At 45.9% G+C, this 13,035-nt stretch overlaps 1 protein-coding gene across 7 annotated transcripts; it reads right to left on the reverse strand.

Moving 5' to 3' along the window:
* Positions 1–155: 155 nt before the first annotated feature.
* On the reverse strand, positions 156–12,031 carry TGOLN2 (trans-golgi network protein 2). Of its 7 annotated transcripts, XM_011963924.1 has the most exons (6): positions 11,070–12,031; positions 10,721–10,838; positions 10,108–10,678; positions 9,637–9,933; positions 8,057–8,140; positions 156–4,854 (listed from the first exon to the last, which is right to left on the reverse strand). In XM_011963924.1, exons 1-6 carry the CDS (start codon positions 11,113–11,115, stop codon positions 4,849–4,851), a joined length of 1,122 nt encoding a protein of 373 aa, XP_011819314.1. In that variant the 5' UTR covers positions 11,116–12,031; the 3' UTR covers positions 156–4,848. The 7 variants fall into 7 exon arrangements, with proteins under 7 accessions (XP_011819314.1, XP_011819304.1, XP_011819297.1 ...); XM_011963914.1 differs by having other exon boundaries at positions 9,637–10,678; XM_011963907.1 differs by having other exon boundaries at positions 156–4,875; positions 9,637–10,678.
* Positions 12,032–13,035: the final 1,004 nt, after the last annotated feature.

The raw sequence follows: 13,035 nt of genomic DNA on the forward strand, positions 1-13,035 counted from the left end.
AGCTACTTGGGAGGCTGAGGCAGGAGAATCGCTTGAACCTGGGAGGCGGAGGTTGCAGTGAGCCAAGATCGCACCACTGCACTCCAGCCTGGTGACAGAGCAAGACTCTGTCTCAAAAATAAAATAAAATAAAATAAATAAATGTATTAAATCCATTGCTTTAACATTTTGAAATTTATTTTGGTTTCTGTTCAACAAAACTACATTGGGATGGCATTAACAGAAGCTCGGAAAAACATTATGCACTGAAAAATACTTCTCATTAGACCACAACAAGCTTTAAAAAAATAAAATTAAGTAATTATAGTTAAGTTACAAAAAGCTGAAAATATAAAACATTGTGGAAACAGTAGCCATCTATTAACTGGGAAAATACAAAAGAAGAGAAACAATTTCAACTATTAATAATGTATTGAACATGAAGTCTGGTGAATTAAAGGAATGTCTATCAGAGGGTGAAGGGCTGGCTTACCGACTGACATACTATACAGCTCAGACCCAAACCCTTCACAAAGGAGACTCTAAGTTTACATCTGACTTGCAGAACTAGCTGAATTGAGTCACTGTTAGCTCTGGAGATACCATTAAATTAAACCTCAAAATCTCTCCCAAGGACTCTTGCTCAAGCAAGTCACACTAAACCCAACCTTTCTAACCGGGGTTTTCAGGAAATGGCCTGCAGAAGCACAGGGTCTGGTACCTCACACAGCTTCCTCCACACTGCAAGTTCTCTAGTTCTCATCACGCCCACAGCATCTGGCATCAGGTTACCCTGTACAGTCAAGGGCCATAGAATTAAACAGCAGGTAAATTCCAGAGATTTAGAATTCTATCAGCACATGTGTCACTGGAAGCCATCATGGGGGTACCATGTCAGAGCATATGTAACTAGCTGTCAAGTCTTTCCCCGTTGCCTCAGCCTTTCTACACAGACTGGCCTTCGACTTCCCCTGAGTCCGGAAGTAGACTCTTTCAGCAACTCTATTCAGGAATCTGCAGCAGGAAAACTGCTTCCTCTATTAACATCTATGACTGAAGCACAGATTTGTCTAACAGAAATCACCCTTCACCCAAAAGCTGGGAGCAAAAAGGGAAGCCCTTAGCTGACTATAGGAGGTGCCTCTTGTGGCTGCACGTGCTTCTTATACACCTACCCCCAGCTTGAACGATGCCTCAGCCAGCTCACCCTCATCCACACAATCTCCAGGAAACATGCTTCAAATATTCTATCTTTGAAAAGACACCATGCAGAAAATAAGTTTTCCTTTGATGTGTGGTATTTTCTTCAGTGCTTTTTTTTTCTTTTTGAGATGGAGTCTCGCTCTATTGGCAGGCTGAAGTGTAGTGGCGTAATCTCGGCTCACTGCAACCTCCAGCTCCCGGATTCAAGCAATTCTCCTGCTTCAGTCTCCCTAGTAGCTGGGACTACAGGTGCACGCCACCACGCCCGGCTAATTTTTGTATTTTTATTAGAGACGGGATTTCACCATGTTGGCCAGGATGGTCTCGATCTCTTGACGTCGTGATCCGCCCACCTCGGCCTCCCAAAGTGCTGGGATTACAGAGGTGAGCCACCACGCCCTGCCTTTCTTCAGTGCAATTTCTAAAGAAAAACTTAAATCCTGTTGTATTCTTTCAACACAATGATACTTCTCAGAGTCTGCTCAAAAGCTCAGCTCTGTGGACTCTGTGACAAAATATACTCGTCCACTGCCATCCCTCTTGGTTTCTGAAACCGACCTTTCTTCCTGCTCTCCTCTTCAAGAGCAAAACCCAACATGTATAAGGTCACAGCAAGTGGTAGCCAGGAAAAGCTGTGGGACTCCACATTTGAGTCACATCCATATGGCATGGAGAAAGAAAACATATCTGCCAGAAGGAACTGAACTCTGGAAGTCCTAAGGAACGTCACCATGCTCAGCAGACAGGAAAGCATTGCCAAGGGCTGTCCCTCAAGAGCTTAGTTTGCTTGGGGAGACCAGAAAGACTTCAGTTCCTGACTGCCCTGGTTTGTTGAAGTTCTGAAAGGAGTGGCATGATGAAGAGCTAGTGGGGCTGAGGGAAGGAGTCGACAACGTGGGGTGGGGTAGTGAGGAAGGTGTACGAGGAAACGAGCTGGGCCCTGAAGAAACAGGCAGATTGGGGAAGGCAGGAGAAAGAAGAGAAGGAAGAGAAACCTAACCAAAGAACCATGGGAAGCCAGAAAGTGGAGGGCACAGCCAGAATAAAGGCACAGATGGGTACCCCACAGGAGGGACCTTGGCCAGGTTGGGATGCAGAGAAAGACAGGCAGGAGGGTGTCAATCTATGGCATCTTGAACCCCAAAAGGTCTGTAACTGGGTTCTCTAAGCCTCGAGAAGTTCAGACCAAAGCTTCAGACCAGGGTAAATATTTTGGAAAGATCAGTCTTTCCAAGATTGAACTTCTTTCCAAGAAGCTGCACAGGAAACCCAGTAAATGTGGATCTGAAAAAACAAAACGCAAGAGAAGTAAAACGGGCTGGAGGCGGGCAACAAGAGAAGCAAGGAAAATGAAAAGACTGTAGCTAAGGATCTTTTATTTTTTAAAAAACGGATAGGACTTTGGTGATGAGAGAGAAAAAGGGCAAAAGTCTGCAGTTAGGAATTCAGGTGACTGAAGACTGACCTGGACAGTTGGAAGGGGCAGGCTGATGGGCAGGAGAGAGAAATTCCTTTCCGTGACAACCAAGCTGAACTCTTCGATACCAGTAGCACTGGGTTCTTTAGGTACTAAGCCAAGACAAAGACTTGGGAATCAATCACTCCAAGGATAAAGAATGGATGTGAATGGCTGAGGAGACAGTCAAAGGAATAGAAAGGCCTGGCTTTGAGGGCCTCTTCCCCACCAGCACAAGATAAGGCAAAGGACCATTTGTCAGAGACATCAAGAAAGGGGAATTTCCATTTTAATGGTCAATAGTGTCCAGTTCTATCAAGGACAAGACTAAGCTTTGAGAAAAAGCCATGGATTTGGTAATCTGATAACTGGTAACCTTCAGCAAAGCATAGTTGACAGACAGAGACCGAAATGAGTTGGTAAAAGTCATGAAGAGAATGAATGGCAACTTAAGGGAAGCAACATGCTAGAGAAGTTGAGTAGCAGGATGAATAACAAATAGGACAGTGGGGAACAGAAAAATCCAGGTGCATACGAAGGTGGAAGGAAAGGAGCTGGTATAGATGGGTACAATCAGAAAACATGAGGAGGGGAAAGGCAGGGATAAGGGAGGCAGGCAGGGAGAGAGAAGTGCAATAGCCACAGTCTTAGGGGGTGCTAGAGGAGCCTAAAAGAAGATTCCTCAGGTTGGTGCAAAGTATTAGAAGACTGCTGCATCAGTACAGAGAATGACCCAAGGGTAGGTCTTCATTCCTTACCTCCATAAAGTAGGCTACCTGCCAAGAATGAAAATATCAACTCAAAGCTATGGGCTGTTTTAAGCAAGGTGGAAGATAATATAAGCAGCATGGCCCTTTCTTCAGACTTACTGCCTTGACAGCACAGAATCATCTTTTGTCCCTCATCTCCCAAGTTATTTGTACTTCCCTGAGATCAGCTCAAAAACAACTCTCTTTAGGCTGTCTACAATGTGGAAGAGCATGACTAGAAGAGATAAACCTTCAAACAATAATGCGGTCTAAGACACTAACCTCACTTATCCCAGGGGAACGCACGGAATCTCTTCATTTGCATTAACTCCTGACACGGCATGGAAGAATAATTTTTATCAAATACCCTTGGCATCTTATATCAGATTAAAGGACCACTAAATACAATGAGATAAAAATGGGCAGAGAGTATGGTTAGTTTCTATTAATAAATCTAAGTCTATTTTGTCTGTTGTAGGCAACAAAGGCCAAATGGACTTTGTGGGAAATGTATCTCATAAAAGCCCTTTGGGAAAACTGCAGACCAAAACCAAAACCCTCCTTCATGTTTTCTCGCATGAAACATGAACTTGCCCTATTTCAAAAAGTTCCTACTGAGTATGATTGTGTGAAAGATCATACTACTTCAAATCATATTTATTTTAAAAATCTGTGATGGGACAGTGGCCTCACTGCCAGGAAGCCCAAGTTCTGTTTTATGCTCGGCACAACCAAGTGGAAGCTGATTCACTTTGTTTCAAGTTACATAAAATAATCAGAAAATCAAGAAGATCTCATGCTAGACAGGTTAGACTTGCACCCAGAAAAGCATTTTTTTTTTAACCTGCGGTTTTGGTTTGCTGCTGAAGTCTTTGAAGAGAATTATATATTCAAAGTAGCTCTTTGCCCATCAGCATTTCCCCATCTTCTATGTCTTCTGTAGGGCACATCCCCGCCCAAGAGGCCTTAGTAGAAAAGCACTTCTACCTGCAGTTTTCCCCTAGGTCTGCAGAGAGAAACAGTACAGAGTGCAATGCCACAGTCAAGGGCCAACTTTCCTACAGAGCCCGGGCCCCAGGGAGGGTGGTCAGCAGCGCAACCTGCCCAGACTGGGATATCCCTTTGGTCACAGCCATGTTTCCACATGGCCCTCCACTCACACTCAGAGGAGGAATGGATGGAAGCCACCAGCATAAATAAAGGGAACACAGAAGAACGATGTCACCAAAGTGCAGGTGCAAACCCCAAAGCAACCCCCTACCTCTGCCAGCCCAGACTTGCCACTAAATCCTAGAGGAGGGTGTCTCTTAGGTCACAGTACTTTTTTCTTCATTTCTTTTGATTTAGAAACAAATCAGCAGGGAGGACAAGGTTCTCAAGGACAAAAAATTCAAAGCTGAAACGAGAGCAGCACAATCCATTGGTGACGTTCATCTTTTTCCAGAGGAATATACCATTCTGTTATGACTTTGGGGAGAAAAAAAAGATCTTTTAGGAGGTGCAGGGAACACATTCAGAATTAAGACATACTGACCCACCATCAAAGACACAGCAATTAATTAAAATAGCACACAAAATGATTTTTAAAGTTTGAAATGAAACATAACACTAGAAAGATATACACTTGGAGAGATAGGAATCCTGGCTTCTGCTTCATACTGTTCTGTATTGTGAATTATTTACATGTGTTTTTTATTTTTGTTTTTGTTTTGTTTTTGAGATGGAGTCTTGCTCTGTTGCCCAGGCTGGAGTGCAGTGGCATGATTTTGGCTCACTGCAACCTCTGCCTCCGAAGTTCAAGCGATTCCCCCACCTTGGCCTCCTCAGTAGTAGCTGGAATTACCACGCCCAGCTAATTTTTGTATTTTTAGTAGAGATGGAGTTTCACCACGTTGGCCAGACTGATCTCGAACTCCTGACCTCAGGTGATCTGCCTGCCTCGGCCTCCCAAACTGTTGGGATTACAGACGTGAACCACTGTGCCTAGCCACATGTGTATTTTTTAAAAAATCATAAGCTGGGCATGGTGGCTCATGCCTATAATCCCAGCACTCTGGGAGGCTGAGGTGGGTGGATCACTTGAGGTCAGGAGTTCAAGACCATCCTGGCCAAAAGGGTGAAACCCCGTCTCTACTAAAAATCTAAAAATTAGCTGGGCGTGCTGGTGGGTGCTCGTAATCCCAGCTACTCGGGAGGCTGAGGCAGGAGAATTGCTTGAACCTGGGTGGTGGAGGTTGCAGTGAGCCAAGATTGAGCCACTGCACTCCAGCCTGGACAACAGAGTGAGACTCTGTCTCAAAAACAAACAAACAAATATCATAAAAAGGGGAAATCCTTAAAGTCAATTATCTGAAAAGGTAGTAGTCCAAAGCTAAATTGTAAATCTGGCTTACTGGACTAGTTAGCAAAGATGTTCTGAGCTCAGTGGCTCGTTCTGTAGCTAATATTGAGTTGTACAAGAGAATCATGTTCCCTGCAGGAAGTCTGGGAACAATTCATAGTTGGGCCACCAATGGTTCTTTGCCAATGTCCTGCTTGTTGTTATGCTGAAAGCAGAAGGAACGGTGCACGCTGATAGCAACGCAGTAGAGTACAAGAGTGTACTTCCTACTTAGACAGGTTGTCTTTAGAGAGACCCTTGCTCAGCTCTGCTGCCATGGGGTGTGTTGAGGGAAGTCAGGGACCCCAAACGGAGGGACCGGCTGGAGCCACAGCAGAGGAACATAAATTGTGAAGATTTCATGGACATTTATTGCTTCCCTAGTAATACTCTTATAATTTATTATGCCTGTCTTACTTTAATCTCTTAATCCTGTTATCTTTGTAAGCTGAGGATGTACGTCACTTCAGGACCCTGTGATGATTGCGTTAACTGTACAAATTGATTGTAAAATGTGTATATTTGCACAATATGAAATCTGATTGTAAAACATGGGTGTTTTAACAATATGAAATCAGTGCACCTTGAAAAAGAACAGAACAACAGCAATTTTCAGGGAACAAGGGAAGGCAACCATAAGGTCTGACTGCCTGTGGGGTTGGGCAGAATAGAGACATATTTTTCTTCTTGCAGAGAGCCTATAAACGGATGTGCAAGTAGGAGAGATATTGCTCAATTCTTCTCCTAGCAAGGAATATTAAATATTAAGACCCTAGGAAAAGAACTGCATTTCTGGAGGGAGGTCTATAAACGGCCGCTCTGGGAGTGTCTGTCTTACGCAGTTGAGATAAGGACTGAAATATGCCCTGGTCTCCTGCAGTACCCTCAGGCTTATTAGGGTAGGGAAAAAAATCCCACCCCAGTAAACTTGAGGTCAGAGCTGTTCTCTGCTCTCGAACTCTGTTTCCTGTTGTTTCAGATGTTTATCAAGACAATATGTGCATAGCTGAACACAGAACCTTATCAGTAATTCTGATTTTGCCCTTTGCCTTGTGATCTTTATTGCCCTTTGAGGCATGTGATCTATGTGACCTACTCCCTGTTCATACACCTCCTCCTCTTCTGAAATTCCTAATAAAAACTTGCTGGTTTTGCAGCTCGGGGACATCACAGTCCTGCCAATATATTATGTCACCCCCGGAGGCCCAGCTGTAAAATTCCTCTCTTTGTACTCTTTCTCTTTATTTCTCAGACCAGCTGACACTTAGGAAAAATAGAAAGAACCTACGTTGAAATACTGGGAGCGGGTTCCCCCAATAGGGGTGGAAGGAGGGCTTATCTCTCTGACAGAGGAATCGATTGGCTGTACTCAGGAACTCCAGCCCACAGTGCTTAAGCCAGGCTGATGTGGGGAGTTGGAGGCCTATGTGCTTCTGGGCTTGTGTTTCCAGGGAGCGTAGTCTAGCGCTTTACCACATAAAGTGTGGATCCAGTGGCATTTGGTTTCACCTGAGAACTTCCTAAGAATGTAGACATAGGCTGGGCATGGTGGCTCATGCCTGTAATCCCAGCACTTTGGGAGGTTGAGGCGGGTGGATCACCTGAGGTTGGGAGTTCGAGATCAGCCTGACCAACATGGAGAAACCCCATCTCTACCAAAAATACAAAATTAGCTGGGCGTGGTGGTGGCACTTGTAATCCTAGCTACTTGGGAGGCTGAGGCAGGAGAATAGCTTGAACCCAGGAAGCAGAGGTTGCAGTGAGCCGAGATTGCACCACTGTACTCCAGCCTAGGCAACAAGAGCGAAACTCTGTCTCCAAAAAAAAAAAGAATGTAGAAATATAGGCTCCACCCCACATCTAATGAATCAGACAATGCTTTTTATCAAAATTCCCCAAGGTGATTCAAATGCCTATTAAAGTTTATGGAGCGCTGGTAGAATGCAGAAAGCTCAGGACTGGGAGACCAGGGAGTTGCTATCAGGTCCTGATTTTGCCACTAACTTGCAGTAGAAACTTAGTGGAAAAAAAAAATGAGTGTTTCTGTGTGGGCCTATTTCCTCATCTGTCAAGGGAGGGAGCTGCTGTAGAGTATTCGAAGGTCTCTTCTAGCTCTAACGTCAGAGATATGTGTATCTAGATGTTTCTAGTTTGTTGTCTAAAAAGGGCGAATGCAACAGCAACAGCACCCCCAGAATCAGCCACTGCTGCCATGGCAAACGCAAGCCCACTACTGGGTCCATCTAACGTTAACTATCCCTCCTGTGGACCTGGCTCCTCCTTCCTTACCTTCTGGTCCAAACGTTGGTAGTCACTGGCCTTTGGCCGCCGGGTGACTTTAGATCTTTTTCCTTCCAGGACAAAAGCAATGATCTGAGGAAAAGAAAAAGAAAATGATTAACAGATAATGACATAGTTCAGTCTCTGAAATCAGAGGCAGTCACCTGGTAGCATATTTGTTAATGACCCTGACTGCAGAAAGAGCAGTATACTCACAGAGGTCTATTTAAACTATAACCAGTTTAAGAGAGACAGAGCCTAATTACATCAGAATCTTTTGTATTGCTTAACAGGAAATACATAGAATGCTGTCTGAGTTCTAGCGTGTAGGAGGAAGTCTGTATGATTCATTCAAAGGTACACAAGTCAAAGATCTATCAACTCCTTCCTAGAGATATCTACAATAGGACATTCCTTTGAAAATAATCATAATCAGAATTTCCTATCTACAAATGTACTCTTTCACCCCACACTGCAACATCAACTATACTCTCTATCACTCTCATTTCATGACCAAGGTTACCCTGCATAATGGACACTTGGACATAGAATAAGAAATGCACTTTTTTTTCTTTGAGGCAAGGTCTCACTCTGTCACCCAGGCTGGAGTGCAATGGCGTGATCATGGCTCACTGAAGCCTCGACCTCCCACAGTCAAGCCATCCTCCCACTTCAGCCTCCAGACTAGCTGGGCCCACACATATCCACCACCACATCTTGCTAATTTTTTTTTTTATTGTATGTAGAGATGAGGTCTTGCTATGTTGGCCAGGCTGGTCTCAAACTCCTGGGCTCAAGCAATCCTCCCACCTCAGCCTCCCAAAGTGCTGGGATTACAGGCATGAGCCACTGCATCCAGCCAGGACTGCACATTTTTACTAAAGGTCTTCCCCTCTATTCTTTCTAGCCACAGGCCTCATAGCCAGAAATGGACTCTCCAATTTTAAGCAGGTTACAGAAACTAGCTTCTAAATTTTGGGGGCACAATATGAAATGCAATCATTTTGTCATTAGAGTGGTTGCTAATAAACAAACCAAACCCTGCTAAAAAAGTAACAGGTGTACGTGTCTGTGCAATTTCTGGGCTTTCTTCTAATTATTATTAATTGCAGAAGTCCCTGGGCTCCTTGCTGCTGGTATCGAAGATGGAGTAATTGAAACTACTCTTTGTGCCACTGATGGAAGAGAGAATCTTGGGAAAGGAAACTAGAAATGATATGTCGTCTCAAGAATGGAAATAGGATGGAAGGTACGTGCTTTAACTGTCAAGTACTCAGGTCCTCTGAGGCTGTGAAGGGCCCAAGTGCAAAGTTATGGGAGGAGATTCCACGTCAGGTCAGATCCTAATAATGGCCTAACTTGGCTCCTAATGCAGTAGCAGAGGACACTCAAAGTAAACAGATCACAGGATGAAAACACGATTCACAAAACAAGAGTAAAAAGGCCTAATGGGGCCCGAGGAAAAAAACTGAAGTTTGTTTTAAAGTCCTCAGTGCTCACGGGCATCCAGTGATAGGATACCCACCCAAACCCAAGCTTCCAGGGTGCTGAAAACCCCACTCCCCTCCCGAAAGCCGCTCTAGACCTACCTTCCGCTTGTTGTGATGAGCGATATAGAGGACTGCCACAAGAATGGCTGCAGTCACCAGATATGCAAAGAAGTGGCTGCTTTCCGCGCTGGCATTTCCAGAACTCTCTCTATAAAGGTCCTCCTTCTCGCTACCCCTGGAATCCAAAAGTGTCCCTTCACGGTTTTCACTGGAGGCAGAACCGGACATCTTTTCTTTCTCTTCTTTGGGCGGTGAGCCCTCCTCGGGTTCTGTATCATCATCTTCAGCCTCTTTGGGCTCCACACCCTCAGTAGGCTCTGAAGACTTAACTTCCTCCTGTGGGGAAGAAATGAGGTCAGTGTCCTCCCCAGGTTCGGTTTTGAAAGCATGAGGAGAAAGCTTCCCTTTGTCAGCTAACTGGTTTGTGTCAGCCTTGGGGAGCTCCTTGTTATCAGAAGGGTTGGAGATGGGCTTGGAATGGTCTTTCCTGGAAGGCTGCTCTGGAACCACCTTGCTAGGGCCGTCTTTTGGGGTCTGCTCCTCCGCACCTGACTTGCTAGGCCCGTCTATTGGGCCCTGCTCCTCTGCACCGGACTTGTTAGAGGCGTCTTTTGGAGTCTGCTTCTCCGCACCTGACTTGTTAGTGACGTCTTTTGGGATCTGATCCTCCGTACCCGACTTGCTGGAGCCGTCGGCACCCGACTTATTAGGGACGTCTTTTGTGGTCTGCGCCTCCGAACCCGATTTGCTAGTGCTGTCTTTTGTGGTCTGCGCCTCCGAACCCGATTTGCTAGTGCTGTCTTTTGTGGTCTGCGCCTCCGAACCCGACTTGCTAGTGCTGTCTTTTGTGGTCTGCGCCTCCGAACCCGACTTGCTAGGGCTGTCTTTTTGGGTCTTTGCCTCCGCACCCGACTTGCTGGAGCTGTCTTTTGTGATCTGAGCCTCCGAACCTGACTTGCTAGAGCTGTCTTTTTGGGTCTTTGCCTCCGCATCCGACTTGTTGGGGTTGTCTTCTGGGGTCTGCGCCTCCGCACCCGACTTGCTAGGGCTGTCTTTTGAAGTCTGCGGCTCCGAATCCGACCTGCTAGGGCTATCTACTGAAGTGTGCGGCTCCGGATCCGACTTGGTAGAGCCTCCAGGCCGTTGGCTCGAGGTGGGGTAAGTGGAGACGTTTTCTGTAGAAGGCCGAACTCCAGCTTCTTCTTTCTTGACACTTGCGGTTTCCGAGAGCTGCGCGGCTCCTAAAACAGAAAAAGGAGTTAGCACCAGAGAAGGGCAGGCCGGAAGAAGGAACTCCTCAGAGCTGGAAGACATCGGGAGCAGCTGGGGAATGGGGATTGGGGGGTGGGGCGGGAGATGATGGCGAGCGGAGAGGTGGGTCGGGCAGGGAAGAAGCAAGCCTAGAAGTTACCTGCCGAGGTGAGAATGGGGAATCTGGGGGCAAGAGTGGGATGCGGGATGGAGGGTCTTACCAGCCGCTGCAACGCTCAGGAGGACCAACGCAACCACGAACCTCATCCTGCTCGAATAGCGCTTCCGCCCTCTAACGCTCTCGCGAGATCAGCGCGGGGCCTCTCTCCAGTCCCGCCCCTGCGGCGCGCGTCTTTCCGGCTCCCGCTTCCGCCAAGACAAGGGGCGAGATTTGGGGGGCCGCTGCTACTTATGTCTACGCTCGCCTTCCGCTGCGGCGGTTACGGTCGCCGAGTGGAAGGTGAGCCTCTTCTTCCTGGTTTCTCGGCTCCACCACAGCCGCAACAGACTGGCCCTCCGTTTTTCGTCCTCTCCGCCGCGTACTTCCGAGACCTTGCAGGCAGAGCTGGAGCTCCCTCGCCTCTCGCACTGGCCGCGGAAGTGTGGTCACTGGGGGCAGGCGCCTCTTGGCCACCACCATCCTGTGCTTGCGTTTCTATGCTCTGCTTTTTTCTTGTTTCCCTCCTAGTAGTACACAAACATGCTGTGCTCTGTTCTCTCCCATGTGGGAACAAATCCATCCGATCACCTGCAAAGCGTTGTCTTCGCATCCCGGCCCTCCTCCTTCCCGACTCCACAGAGACGGTGTCCTCCGAGGTCGCCGAACATCTTTTCCAAAAAGTGCATCCTTTTTCTGGTCGTAAAAGTACAGAAGCAGAAAACAAAACCTGACTCCCACCCTTCCGGGATAATCACTATTAATGTTTTAGTGTATTGTCTGCCCTCTAAACATTTAATGTTTTTGAATAGATAATACAGTATAATGTTTCAGAAATGATAACCAGATTTTAAAGTAAATAGACTTTTCTTAGAAGAGTCTTCGTACTCCTCCACAGGTTACCGTTTGCATTAGTTTATTACGTTTCCATTTAGTTTTGTAAAAAAAAAAAAAAAGATATTTTCCCTTCTTAATTAGTGTATTTCTCTTTTCTTCTATGCAGATTTATTTTCTCCGCATATTGGGATAATCAGGTAAATGGTTTTGTGTCCCACCGTTTACAGTTACTGTTATGTTTATACATTAAATGTTTGAAATCACTTTATGAACGATTGCCAGGCTTGGTGCTTTGGAGACAGTGATTTAAGAAATGATAGATCTTAAATGAGATTACATGAAGTTAAAAAGCTTCTGCCCAGCAAAAGAAACAGTGAAGAAACAACCTACATAATGGGAGAACTATTCGCAAGCTATCCATCTGACAAGGGATTAATAACTAGAATATATAAGAAACTCAAGGAAAAAAATATAATTAAAAAAATGGGCACCAGCCAGGGCAACATGGTGAAACCCTGTGTCTACCAAAAATACAAAAAATTAGCCGGGCATGGTGGCCTGTGCATGTAATCCCAGCTACTCAGAAGGCTGAGGATGGGAGGATTATTTGAGCCTGGGAGGCAGAGATTGCAGTGAGTGAGCCAAAATCTTATCACTGCACTCCAGCCTAGGCAACCATCTCAGAAAAAGAAAGAGAAAAAAATGGGCAAAAAACCTGCTGAATAGACATATCTCAAAAGATGACATACAAATGGCCAACATAGAAATGGTATGTGAAAAAATGCTCACTATCACTAATCATCAGGGAAATGCAAATCCAAACCACAATGAGAGATCATCTCAGCCCCAGTTAGAATGGCTGTTATCAAAAAAAAAAAAAAAATAGGCCAGGCGCGGTGGCTCAAGCCTGTAATCCCAGCACTTTGGGAGGCCGAGACGGGCGGATCACGAGGTCAGGAGATCAAGACCTCCTGGCTAACATGGTGAAACCCCGTCTCTACTAAAAATATAAAAAACTAGCCGGGCGAGGTGGCGGGCGCCTGTAGTCCCAGCTACTCCGGAGGCTGAGGCAGGAGAACGGTGTAAACCCGGGAGGCGGAGCTTGCAGTGAGCTGAGATCCGGCCACTGCACTCCAGCCTGGGCGACAGAGCCAGACTCCGTCTCAAAAAAAAAAAAAAAAAAAAAAATACAG

The sequence above is a fragment of the Colobus angolensis genome, unplaced genomic scaffold (assembly GCF_000951035.1).
Source record: "Colobus angolensis palliatus isolate OR3802 unplaced genomic scaffold, Cang.pa_1.0 Scaffold118, whole genome shotgun sequence".
Lineage (NCBI taxonomy): Eukaryota > Metazoa > Chordata > Mammalia > Primates > Cercopithecidae > Colobus > Colobus angolensis.